Source organism: Neomonachus schauinslandi, chromosome 8, assembly GCF_002201575.2.
Source record: "Neomonachus schauinslandi chromosome 8, ASM220157v2, whole genome shotgun sequence".
NCBI lineage: Eukaryota > Metazoa > Chordata > Mammalia > Carnivora > Phocidae > Neomonachus > Neomonachus schauinslandi.
This window is the reverse complement of record NC_058410.1, coordinates 118,732,886-118,744,973: the sequence shown is the minus strand read 5'-3', so window position 1 is coordinate 118,744,973 and position 12,088 is coordinate 118,732,886. Positions and strand designations below refer to the sequence as shown.

The following is a 12,088-nucleotide window of genomic DNA, read 5'->3' as shown; positions in this document are numbered from 1 at the left end:
TGCTGCTGCTGCTGCTGCTGCTGCTGCTGCTGCTGCTGCTGCTGCTGGCGCTCCTGCCGAATGAATCGGTTCTGGTGCACCGGCCCAATGGCCTCCAGGAGGACGGCCGACTCATCTGGGTCTGGAGGTCCAACCTCTGTAGTCCCAGGTGCAGGGCTAGGTTCTCCAGGAGACAGACCAAGCTTGGCCCGGCGGCGCTCCAGCAGCCCCCGCTTCCAGGCTGGCATCTGGGACAGACGCTCCCGTTCTGCCTTCTCCCGGCCACGAAGGGCTGCCTCCTCCTGCCGGCGCCGGGCTAGCAGCTGTAGCTTCCAGTCTGGGATGGTGGCCATGGTCGCGCTGAGGTGAGGGTGGGGAGTGCTGGGGCCAGAGAACAGGAAAGAGAGGCTCCAGGGGGTGAGACTGGGGGTGGGGGGAGAGGAAGTAGAGGGGGAGAGGTGGGACACAGAGATGGGCACAGGAGCTGAGGGTAAAGACAGACGAAAGGAGTGAGAAGATGGAGGGCAAAGAAAGGGGAAAACAGAAAGTGAAAAAGCTGTGGGCCAAGTGGGGGTGGGGTCGTGGCCCTGAGAGGAAGAATAGAGATTCAGGGCAAAGAGGCAGGAGTCAGATTTGGCAGCGCAGGGTTAATGGTATCAGAGACAGTCCCAAGGATGTGAGAGGAGAGGAGGGCGGAAAAAGAAGTCGGAATGAGAGAGGAGAGAGAAAAGAGAGGCCGGGGGTGAGGGAGGTAGGGTTCAGGCGAGGTTTCCCCACCGTTACCCCAGAGGCGGTTAGAGTGGGAAGGGAGATCAGGGAATCCTGCCCGAGAGGGGGTGGTGGGACCTGAGGGGATGTCGGGGAGGTGAGGAGGGGCGGGGAGTGGAGAGGTCTAAGGGAGCAGGGGAATCAGGGGGCAGAGGGGAAATGGAGCTCCGCGGGCGTCCGGGCGCGTCTCAGCGCGGGCTCGGGAGGTCCCGGCTCCCCTCCCAGCTCCGCTCCGGCCACGCCTCTCCGGCCCCCCAGCCGCCACCCGGCACTCCGCCCCCAGGCAGCTCGGGGCGGGGGGGGAGGGGGGAATACCCTCCCTTGGGGACTTTCGGAACCCGGGTGTCTGGGCTGCCAGCACGTTCCCAGAACCCTGGCGTCCACCCCCACCCCGTCCCGTCCCCGCCGCCTGCCTCTCCCACCGGCCGGGCCCGGGGCCGTGGCGTGCGGAGGACCCGCTCCACGGCTCTGCTCTCCCGAGCCTGCCAGTCCAATGCCCGGGTCTCCGCTCTCAGGGAACCCTGACATAGCCGGCCATTCCCACCCAGCTCGGACCGCTCAGACAGGCAATCTCGGCACAAAGAGGAGACAGCCCAAGGTCCGGGCCGGGGACGGGAGACAGGAGACACCCCCTCCCCAAGTCTGAGGCCCCTCAGTCAACTCACAAGGCAGCGGGGCTCCCAGGGGAGGGGGTGCGGAGGAGCCTGGCGTCCGGAGGGAGGAGGAGAGAGGAAGAGGAGGAGAGTGGGACCGAGGGAGATCCGGAGACAGGAGGGAGGGGAGGAGGGAAGGAGAGGAGGAGGAGGGAAAGAGGGAGTCGAGGAGGAGGGACGGAGACAGAGAGAGACCTGGGGGCCGGGCGGGGGGCGGCGACCGCTTTGTCTGAGGACAATGGGGAGAGGGATGGGGGCGCGGGGCGGGGCCCGAGGGGCGGGGCCTCGCTCCAGAGACCCCCCGCGTGGGGCTAGGCTCGCGGACTCCCCTTTTCCCGCCGCAACCCCCGGCCCTCCATTTCTGTCCCCGGGGACCACACCCCGCTCCCTCTCGGTAGCCCTGGAGAACCCAGGTGTCCGGACCCTCGCCCCGAGCTCGCCGACCCAAGGCAGCCGCCCGTGACTCAGGCCCCTCGAGGGACTTGCAGAGGAAGCAGCAGCTGCTACAGCCGGGCCCGCCCTTCCCATCTCCTGCCGCTCCTCCCCACGCTTTCGCCTCCCTCGGCGAGCCTTTGTTACTGCGGGGTCCAGGGCCGCCACCAGGCTGTGGTGGGCCCGTGGAGAGGGGGTGGCAGGAGAGGTACTCAGAAGCCAACGGCCATGGAAACTGGCTCCCCGACCTGAGCCGCTGCCCCACACTTTAGCTTCAACCTGTCTCCCATGGGTCCCCTGGTCTGCTGCGAGGGAAACTGGGGGATTTGGAGGAAGGGGGACTGGGCCGACCTGGGGAGGTGGGGGTGGGTCTGCCCGAGTGGCCGCCGCCCGGCGGTCGCCAGAGGGCGCGGTGGCTGCCCAGACTCGAGTTTGGCGTGCCCGGGCTCCGCTTGCCTTCCTTCCCAAAGTCAGCCCTCTAGCTAGAGAGACACTGATAGACTGCATATCATATGTAGAAAAAACAGGCTGAATTTTATTTTTCTGCTGTGCGTGTTCCTCAGGACAGCAGAGAGCTCTTAGTCACCCAAAATGAAGAGTGGGAGGATCCTCTCAACTAGGTTAGAGGACAGAGCCCAGGGCCAGGGCCTAAGGAGATGGCAAGGCTAGCCAGGGGGCTGGCACTTGGAGCCTGGAAGGGCAGGCATTACCATCAAACCTGCAGACCCTAGTACTACACTCCTAGAAAGGGAAGCCAGAGGAGGAGAAGGGGATCCCTGAGGTGCAGAACAGTGGGAGGGAAGTGGTCAGGCCCACCCTTCTCCCTTATAAGAGGTTCTTAAGGTGGGGGGTGGAGGAGTCAAGCCCTAACTGAGGAGACAGATAAGTTCCCCACCCCCTCTTCCTGGCTGGTGAGAAGTAGATGTTGGAGTCCAGTGGTTGAAACTCAGAATTTAGGGTATGGAGCTGGGCCCAAGGAGTGGAGGCTCAAGCAGGGGAAGGGATAGCCCCTTCAGTCCACAGATTTGGGCCTCTGGTCTGAAGCAGCCAGGGCCTGGATGTTAAAGGAGAGGAAGTGCAGGGCTCGGAACCAGGTTAGCTCCTCACTCGGCCTCACCTTCCTGGGGCCGGGAGAGCAGGTGGAGTTTTCTTTGTAACTGGGCCCGGAGGTAGCGGAGGTCTTGCTGGTCAAGTCCGTGAGCCAGGCCCAGATAGAGGGTAAGGAGGAGAGCAAGGAGGAGGCGGTCAATGCCCAGGGTGGGCACCACCCACAGCACCGTCAGCAGCTCCACACACACTGGGTGGCGCAAGTGGGAGAAGAGTCTCAGAGCCCGGGGAGACTTCAGGGCCAGAGGCTCACCCAGCCCCAGCACATGGTAGTACACCTAGGAGGGAGAACAGCTTAGAAATGGGATCAAGCCCCTTTTGCATCTTAGTTACCTCTTTCCTCCCCTTCCAGGAAACTTCCCCTTCTGTAACTCAGGCCCAAGAACCACCCTTCTGAGACCTGGGCCCCTGATCCTCATCTCTGGCTCATGAACCTTCCCCAGTCCCAGGAGGCCCATGGTTTCAGGCCTTCCACAGAAAGCTGAGGGGAGACTATCTTATAAGAAAGGGAAGTAGGTGAGGGAGTTGAAAGAAGAGGAAGGTGGAAGAGCATGGGAGGAGGAGGGAAATCCTTAGAACAGAAAAAGGCATTCTAGAAGGAATCATAGGTCTCAGGTAGGAATCTGGCAGCCTCACCTGCTTGAGGCCCATGAGCTCGGCGTAGTCAAAGACGAGAAGGATGCTGAAGATGAGGAGCCAGGATATGACGTGGAGCACAAAGCAGAGCAGGGGCACCCAGGTGGCCCATGGTTCAGCCCGAGCCTCCCACAACACAGGGCCTCTGGGTACAGGTTCCCAGTACCGCATCACCAACTGGGGAAGGATGAGCGGTTGGGTATCTCAGCAGCCTACCCTTGAAAGACCTAGACCCAGAGGCTGCCCCCACCCCAGGCTGGTCTGCAGCTCTCTCCACCTCTACCATGAGCATCACAAACAAACAGTCACCACATAGAGGGTGCTAGGTGGGGTCCCAAGGATGTAAGGATGACCTGTATCTACCCTGAGGACTTGCAGAACGGATGGGGTGACCGGATAGGTACATAAAGTAGCTTATGCCAAGCACTCACTGAGAAGACAAATGAATGCTAACTGGGAAGCCTTCTCTTGAAACTGAGGGAAGCGGTTTTGAAGAAAGGGTAGCACTGAAAGAGGTGTTACCGAGGGGATCTCAAGCAGAACAACATGAACAAAGTTGTAAAGGTGAGAATGCACATATCTGCTTGGGGAATGAGGAAAGGTACACCGTTTTTGATAAGGAGGATATGTGCTGTGGAGGAATGGAAGCTGAGATGAGAGTCCTGAACACTCTCAGTTCTCTTCCTAAACCCACATTTTCAGAAGGCTAAGGTCCTTGCCCCTCCAATCTAGGACACTCTTCTCACAGATAGTTTCCCTTGGGACTCAGTGGCCAAAGCCTCATACCTGCAAGGCCAGGGCAGTGCATGCGACATACAGTGACCTCTGAAGGACCCCAAAATATCGAGACATCCACACCTTCACTGTGTCAGTTGCCATGAGGCTGTGCTGCCCCACAAATAGTAGGAGGAGACCCAGATCCCAAGCCAGGGGGACAAGGATGCTGCGGTCCTGCACGGCAGCCAGCCATCCCTGGCGGGCATCTAGGGGGAGTTGAAGAAAGGGACAAAAGATCAAGAGGGTTGTGGGAAACACCCCCAATCCTACTCTCCTTTTGGGGACCCAGGCCATATCCCCTTAATGCTTTCAAGAGTCTTAATGCTTCCTCTCCAGGCTTTGCCCACCTTGCTTTTCCATTCCCTGCTTCTTCCTCCTTCAGAGTGGGGAGGAGGATTCCTATACAGTCACAAAAAGCATGGCTGGAGAGGCAACCGTTGGACTGACCCTCTTCTTTCGGTACTCCAAATGCTCCCTCTTTTGAACACTCTCCCCTCCATAGTCCTCTCTTTAAAAGCACTTTCCTTTCCTCTGCTTATCGCCCTTTTCCACCCCACTCAGTCCTCACTCTCTTGCCTCTCCAAACCGCTAATCCCTGAGTTCCTAATTTAGCCTTCTGGTCTGTCCTGAAGCTTCTCCGGCTTCTCCGGCTTTCACGGTTCTAGTTCCCTCTCCCGGACTTCCCCTGTCATTTGTCTCCAGGCCCCGCCCTCCCTCCCTCTCGTCCGGCTCCACCTCCAGCCCCAGAGCTCATCCTCGATCCCTCCCGCTCACCCGGACCACGAGGCTCCGGGATCCCTCCAAGAAGTGGCCGAAGAGAGGTAAAGCGCACGAACTCCACTCCGGTGCCAAAGGCCAGGATGAAAGAGGCGAGGGCAGCAGGGATCAGGAGCAGAGCTGGGGCCATGGCGACACACGGAGGGGTGGGGAAGGGGACGGGCTTGGGATTCCCGCGGCTACAGGCCCCGCCTCGCCCCCGCCCCCTCCCGGGGTCCCTGCCCAAGAAGGCGGGGCGCCTTCGCTCAAATGCCAGGGCTCGCGTCCGCGGCGCGCCCTTTTCTCTGCCCGCAGGGCGGGTCCTGGGTGCCTTTATGGAACTAGCAGTCGCTGCGTCACAGAAGGGAAAGTTAGAATTCCGAGTGGCAAGAGGAAAGGGCAGCGGCTCTGCAGCCACTCGAGTGGGTTGAGTCGCAGCTCGGCTGGTTGTCTCATCTAAAATGAAGACAGTTCCTCTCTTTCAGGGTTCTTGTAGAAACCGAGAATTATCAGTCCCCTTTTCTGTAACCTTAGCCAGACAACCTAGCCAGAGTCAGAGGTTACAAAGCCTCAGTTAACACTTCAATTACAAACGGTGAGAGAACGGAAGACTGTTGACCCAGGCTGAGAACCCAAAGCTCTGAATCACCTATTACATCTTGTTAAAGAGTTAGTGACTATTTTACCATAAAGTAATGTTTATTCCGTAACTTACTCTCTCCACTTGCCAAGGACAGAAAACTTCTCTGACACTTAGAGATTATTTCTAATAATGCCAAAGGCTGTTGATTTGTAATCATGAGAGTAACAATGTTAAAATATTTGTGATAGAAAATTTTATTTGTTGTAAACTTTGTAGTAGGCTAATTTTATCCAAGCCTGTGATAATTAACTATGACTTCACTCTGCAAGCTTATTAGTCTGACCCCACATACTATTTTTCCTTCCGACCTGTTTGTAATATCTAGACTAATATATCTGACAAGCAAAGTAAAAGGTTTTCCTCCATCAGAATTAAAGATCATGTTGCTATGGACCTAGTCATAGTAGCTATGACCATCGCAGAGAACTCAGACATCATTAAGTGAAATCCCTTGGCTTATAGACAGAAGAAATACAAGAAAATTTACCAAGATGAGAACTAAGTTGCTGCTAGTCATGTGGGCTCATGAATGAAAAAATTGCCAGGCAGCATCCCACAGCCTTTACATTCCTCCTCCCGCAGGCTCAGTACTCCTACTCTCTTAATCAATGCTGTTGTAAACTGTTACCAGACATATTTTCCCCTCCAGGTACAACCACCACCCTGCTTTCTGCTTCAAGAGGTTGTCCTGAATGGACTAAATCAATGAAAATCACAGCTTTTATTGAGGAAGCCCTCTGCAAAACTGCTTCCTCCTCTCAACCTTTAGGACTTAGAGGTGGTCACAATAGAGCTGTGGGTACTGGAGTACTGCAACATTATGATTTCTCTACACTCTCCCAACTTCTTTGTAAATTTCACTTTATTAAACTCTGTCCAGGCGCCTGGGTGGCTCAGTTGGTTAAGCGACTGCCTTCGGCTCAGGTCATGATCCTGGAGTCCCTGGATCAAGTCCCCGCATCGGGCTCTGTGCTCAGCAGGGAGTCTGCTTCTCCCTCTGACCCTCCCCTCTCATGTGCTCTCTCTCATTCTCTCTCTCTCTCAAATAAATAAATAAAATCTTAAAAAAACAAAAACAAAAAAAACAGAACCTCTCTCCAAATTACCCTAATTTGACTGTGCCATCATTTCCTGCTAGGACCCTGAGTGACAGAGATACTTCTTATTTGTGCTACAAGCTATCGTATTTTTTGAAAGTGTAAGAAAAGGTCTCTATTCTCCAGAAATTTAAACTGGGGCACTTCCATGTCACTAAGTAAGAGTGCACATGAGTGCTAAAGGGGGATACAGAGACAGCTGGTACTGTAAGGAATCCCCTGGACCTGCAGGCCACAGACAGGTTTCACACAGTACAGACTCTGAGTTGTGCAAGGGGACTAACATTTATTTGGGTCCTACCATGTGCCACACCTACAATGGCTGTGCTTAATATATATTAAGACATGTTTATATGTTTAAAAGTCAGCAGTGTTAAAAGTCAGCAGAGCTCGCACTCATTCTACTACACCAAAGTTTTACAAACTTAAGTATAATTTACTTGCAGAAAAGTCACAAACTAATCACCCATCTTTTTTTATTAAAGTGAAATTCACATAACATAAAATTAACTAAAGAGAAAAATCCAGTGACATTTAATACATTCATAATGTGTGTAATCACCATCTCTATCTAGTTCCAAAGCATTTTCATCACTCCAAAATAAAACCCTGAACCCATTAAGCAGTCACTCCCCATTTTCCCCTTCTCCCAGCTCCTGGCAACCACCACTCTACTGTCTCTATACATTTACCTATTCCAGGTATTTCATGTAAGTAGAATCATCCAAGGTGACTTTTTGTGTCTGGCTCCTTTCACTTAGCATAAGGCTTTTGAGGTTCATCCTCAAAACACTGTAGCACGAATCAGTACTTCATCCCCTTTTATGGATGAATAATACTCCATTGTGTGGATATGCTGCATGTATTTATTCAACTGCTGATGGACATTTTTCTTTTCACCTTTTGGTTCTTGTGAACTGCTGGTATGAATATTTGTGTACAAGTATTTGTTTGAGCACAAGTTTTAATTCTTTTGGGTATATGCCTACTAATGGTAATTAGCATGGTAATTTGGTAATTCTATGTCTAATTTGCTAATTCTATGTCTAATTTTTTGAGAAACTGTCAGACTACTTACCACAGCAGCTGAACCATTTTATCGTCCTACCAGCAATGTATAATAAGGGTTCCAATTTCTCCACATCATTGTAATCAACCAACTTTTAATTTAAGGGGCACCTGGCTGGCTCAGCTGGTGGAGCGTGAGACTTTTGATCTCAGGGTTGTGAGTTCAAGCCCCATGTTGGGTATAGAGCTTACTTTAAAAATAAAAATAAAAAAATAAGTAAAATTTAAATTTCAAGTATGTTAAAAAAAACTGCACTACACCATAAGGCACAGAGTGAATATTTATTTATCAGAGGTTAAACCTAAGCTCTAATTTTATAAATACTGGGAAAGCAGGCCAGAAAAGTGTAGAGATTTGCTCAAAGTCAAAGCTAAAGAACACTTCTATCAAGATGGAGTGAAAAGAAAAGATTTTAGAGCATTCCACAACTCCAACCTCAAAATTACCCACTGCAAGCATCCCTTCAAGTTCTTGACACTAAAATTGTTTCCACTATCTTTCAGAGGACGAGTAAGAATCCCAGTAAAAGAGGAAGAGAAATGGCTTCCAAACAAGAGGCAGGACACTGTGTGTGCCACAGAGCAGTAACGACATCAGTCCTGCTAAGGGTAGCCACTTAAGATATCTGAGTATGGGATTACCCAAATCTAAGTGGCCCTTTAAGAAATCAGTGGCTCCAACTCTCCCTATCTTTTTGTTTACCCATAAGCCGTTTCAGCCCCACCCATGTTCCAAGACAAATCAGGTCAGTATACCCCAATCCTTTCTAAAGCCCTAGGTTCTTTCTTCCAAATCTTTTCTAACACTTTATTTACTGGTCTGGGAGAGAAAAGAGTACTGTGGTGATGTTTTCAGGAGGATGACATTTCCAAAGTGGAGAGGATGAAGGCCTCTGGCTTGGCCTCCTGCTTCAGCACTCCTGTCAGCAGGAACTCAGGTGAGAGGATGGGCAGGCCAACCCGAAATGGAATAGAGCATCGAGGGAAGTCCTGGGAGCATGTAATCACAATTCTCTGTGGCTGGGGAAAGACAGACAGCAAAGACAAAGTCAGGGGTGAAAAAGAATCCTAGAAATAGGTTCAGAACCCACTAATCAGTTTCAGCATCACTAAAATAGACCTCCTGATATGAAGCATACTTGTCAGAAGTACTCTTGCCAGAAAAGCTGAACCTGAATTTATTCAAGCTTTTAAAATTAACTATAGTTTACAAGGAATGTAAAAGAAGAACAAGACAAATCGCACAGCAAAGGAGCAAACAGAAAAACCCAGACTGGAACATTCTAAAGAACAACTGACCTAGTTTCTGTAGGAAGTCAATGGAATAAAAAAAAAAAGGCTGGGTGGGTTGGGGGAGATCTTTTCTAGAGTAAGAGAAAATTAAGAGATATGCAATTGTGGCAATACATGGATCTCGTTTGAATCCTGACTTGAACCGCAAAGAGACATTTTTGGCCAAGTGGAGAAATCTGTCTAATGGAGTATAAGAAATGACCAAGAAACTATTGTTAATTTTGTTATGGATCAATAATGGCATTGTGATTATGTAAAAAAAAAAAAGTACATAATTTCTTAGAGAAGTGTACTTTAAGTATGTAGGGGGAAATAATATGATGTTTGCAGTTTCCTTTAAAATAGTTTGGCAAAGAAAAAGAAAAAAAGCAATAAATGGAGAAAATGTAGCAAAGTCTAAACTACCTTGTTAAATCTGAATGATTGATATATGGAGGTTCGTTGATAATAGAGATTCTCTCTCCCTTTGTGTATATTTGAAAAATTTTAAAATACAAAATGAAAATAAATCCACTCGGAATCAGCAGACTTCTTCATTCCTATCCCTTTACACACTACAGAGCTTCCCCTCACCCTCTCACTACTCTTGTGTTCCCGTCCATACCCGTTTGGTTCTCCAACCTTTTCCCATTCCAGCCACCTCTTTAAGTGCCACCTCACCAGATCCAAAACATACCACCCATACCTTATAGGACCGGGGCATGCTGGGTAGAACAGTGCCTCCACAGCAGCTGATGATCTCTCCCATCTGAGGTGGTGGTGGCTGGACTCCTGGGGTCACGTGGATTTCATAGCCCTAAGAGGAAGAGAATGTTGGAGGCCATAAATGTATGCACTGAGAGGCCATGAACAGCTGGGGAGCCTCTGGAGGGAAGGCTGAAGCATGGGGCAGAAGACAGCCTCTCACCTCCAGCAACCTTCGCTCCCGAGCCCGGCTCAGGGCATCTCGAAGGCTGAAGCCAAAGTTCTTCTCCTGCTCAGGATCAGTCACCACATATTCATCCGGGGGCAAGAAGCAACCAGCCTTGCGGGACTAAGGACAGTAGCAGTCAGCACCAAAGCTCAGCCCAGCCCACCACCCAGCTCTTCTGCCTAGCATTTGGAAGGAGCTTATGAAATGTTCTTTGAATTAAGCTTTCCGCCTCATTCACCTCCCTTGTCCTCCTGTACCCCTTTTCCCCCCACTACTTCCTAGAGCACCACGTGAGTAGTCTTTCGCCATCAGTATCTCTGATGGTATGTCACCTCTTAGACTCTCACCTGGTGCAGCCAGTCCAAGGAGAGGATGGGGATCCCCCGCCCCAGGGCACAGAGGAACTTGACCGTGCGTCGGACTCGATCAGTCACCAAGTGGGAAGCCTCTGCCACTGAGCTGGCCAGACTCCCTCCCAGGGCCAGCACTGCCCGCTCTCCACGGGCATCCACCACTCCTGTGAAGAGTACCTGTGGAAGGGGTGAACCTGAGCTGGTCACAGCAACCCATGCCATCAGCGCCTGTCTCCAAACCCCTAGGTCTCCTCCCATCCTCCCATCCTCCCATGTCTGTCTCCCACCAAGCCCCATGCCCCTTCTCTCCTACTTTGGGGGCTGTGGACTCTTGGTTAGGTTTGGTCCGTCGAAGGCTGCGGCCTGGGATTCCCTTGGGCTCCTCCTCTGCTTGGTCTCTCTTTCTTTTGCCTGGTCCTGGAACCACTACATCCTGGGATTGAGAAAGATCTTGCTGGAAGTTTCTGAGCCTCTAAGCCCTTTCCTAGCTTCACGGCCCCGGCCCTCTCCTCACCTCCTCCTTCCTTGGCCTCTCCATTGGATCTTCTTCCTCTTCCTTGAGGAAAACTGTCTTCCGGGTGACTTCCCCTCTTTGGAGCCGTTTTTGAAGTGGGGGTGAATCCACCGTAGCCAAAGGCCTCTTGCGAGTCTGAGAGGCCTTAGGCAGGGGCTCTGGGGTGAACTCAGATCTTCCTGCTGCCTCTACCTTTTGGATCTGGGTAGTGTGAGTGGGGGCCTCAGGAAGCTGGGCAAAGGCAGGCTTGGGAATGGTCCTGAGGGACTCAACTACTCTCACTGTTCCTTGTCTTTGGTTCCTTGAGGACCGAGATTTAGGTTCAGGGAGTGCAGAGTAGGGCTCATGGACAATGGGAGCTGTGAGGGACTCATGCTTCCTAGTGGCCCTCAGCCTCCTGCTGCAACTGGCTTGAGGGATGTGCTCAGGGGGAATAGGCTGGTCTGTGGGGACAGGAGACTGGAATTCAGGGGTGGTAAGAACTGGCACAGCACTTATTATAGAAGACCTCAGTGTCTTATCCTGACTACCCTGAGCCTTGGGGATGACCAGCTGATCTGTGGGCGTGAGAGATTCAAGGTCAGGGGCTGTGGGCTCAGTTGGTTGGGGGAGCTTGACAAAGGACCTCCGTGTCCTGCCCCGAGTGGCCCGAGATGTGGCCTCAGGAGTGACACGCTCATCTGTGGAGACGGAAGGCTGGAGTTCAGGGGCTGTGGGGGCAATTGGCTCAGGGGTCTTGACAGAAGACCTCGATGTCCTGCCCCGAGACGTACGTTTGGGGGTGACAGGCTGGCCTCTGGGGGTGGTAGGCTGGAGCTCAGGGGCTGTGGGGACAACTGGCTCAGGGGTCTTGACAGAAGACCTCGATGTCCTGCCCCGAGATGTGGGTTTGGGGATGACAGGCTGGTCTGTGGGGATGGAAGGCTGGACTTCAGGAGCTGTTGGGATAATTGGCTCAGGAGTCTTGACAGAAGACCTATGTGTCCTGCTGTGAGTGGCCCCAGATATGGGCCCAGTGATGACAGGCTGGTCTTTGGAGGTGGAAGGCTGGAGTTCAGGGACTGTGGGGACAGTTGGTTCAGGAGTCTTGACAGAGGAC

At 52.3% G+C, this 12,088-nt stretch overlaps 3 protein-coding genes and 1 non-coding gene across 7 annotated transcripts in view; 1 reads left to right on the top strand and 3 right to left on the bottom strand.

Moving 5' to 3' along the window:
* PPP1R18 (protein phosphatase 1 regulatory subunit 18) overlaps window positions 1-1,468 on the bottom strand; it is an 8,730-nt gene extending 7,262 nt beyond the window's left edge. Inside the window, exons 1-2 of one of the 2 annotated variants that reach the window (XM_021696881.2) lie at window positions 1,413-1,468; window positions 1-360 (exon numbers count right to left, since the gene is read on the bottom strand). The exon at window positions 1-360 is cut by the window's left edge and continues 1,369 nt beyond it. In XM_021696881.2, the coding sequence (XP_021552556.2) occupies window positions 1-332 (332 nt within the window). In that variant the 5' untranslated portion in view covers window positions 333-360; window positions 1,413-1,468. The remainder of the gene's footprint in view (window positions 361-1,412) is intronic. The other variant, XM_044917271.1, reaches the window with a different exon arrangement.
* An 854-nt stretch (window positions 1,469-2,322) lies between these two features.
* On the bottom strand, window positions 2,323-5,264 carry NRM (nurim). Of its 3 annotated transcripts, none has more exons than XM_021696883.1 (4): window positions 5,127-5,264; window positions 4,362-4,558; window positions 3,576-3,752; window positions 2,323-3,217 (listed from the first exon to the last, which is right to left on the bottom strand). In XM_021696883.1, the coding sequence occupies exons 1-4, from the start codon at window positions 5,257-5,259 to the stop codon at window positions 2,936-2,938; spliced, it is 789 nt and encodes a 262-aa protein (XP_021552558.1). In that variant the 5' UTR covers window positions 5,260-5,264; the 3' UTR covers window positions 2,323-2,935. The 3 variants fall into 3 exon arrangements, with proteins under 3 accessions (XP_021552558.1, XP_044773207.1, XP_044773208.1); XM_044917272.1 differs by having other exon boundaries at window positions 2,583-3,217; window positions 3,576-3,773; window positions 4,365-4,558; XM_044917273.1 differs by lacking the exon at window positions 3,576-3,752 and having other exon boundaries at window positions 2,583-3,217.
* A 2,761-nt stretch (window positions 5,265-8,025) lies between these two features.
* Window positions 8,026-8,098, top strand: TRNAK-UUU. Its single transcript has one exon. It is a non-coding gene; the product is annotated as a tRNA-Lys (tRNA).
* The window catches only part of MDC1 (mediator of DNA damage checkpoint 1), a 13,027-nt gene continuing 9,024 nt past the window's right edge, over window positions 8,086-12,088 (bottom strand). Inside the window, exons 10-15 of the mRNA XM_044917300.1 lie at window positions 10,990-12,088; window positions 10,789-10,908; window positions 10,470-10,652; window positions 10,117-10,242; window positions 9,895-10,005; window positions 8,086-8,936 (exon numbers count right to left, since the gene is read on the bottom strand). The exon at window positions 10,990-12,088 is cut by the window's right edge and continues 818 nt beyond it. Of these exons, the coding sequence (XP_044773235.1) occupies window positions 8,769-8,936; window positions 9,895-10,005; window positions 10,117-10,242; window positions 10,470-10,652; window positions 10,789-10,908; window positions 10,990-12,088 (1,807 nt within the window). The 3' untranslated portion in view covers window positions 8,086-8,768. The remainder of the gene's footprint in view (window positions 8,937-9,894; window positions 10,006-10,116; window positions 10,243-10,469; window positions 10,653-10,788; window positions 10,909-10,989) is intronic.

Excerpts from the sequence above, each read along its gene's own strand:
- NRM (XM_044917272.1), bottom strand. The coding sequence starts at position 5,259 with ATGGCCCCAGCTCTGCTCCTGATCCCTGCTGCCCTCGCCTCTTTCATC. Across the intron at positions 3,774-4,364 it reads CATGCACTGCCCTGGCCTTG|CAACCGCTCATCCTTCCCCA; the intron begins CAGGTATGAGGC and ends TGCTGAGATACC. Across the intron at positions 3,218-3,575 it reads AGCTCATGGGCCTCAAGCAG|GTGTACTACCATGTGCTGGG; the intron begins GTGAGGCTGCCA and ends TCTCCCTCCTAG.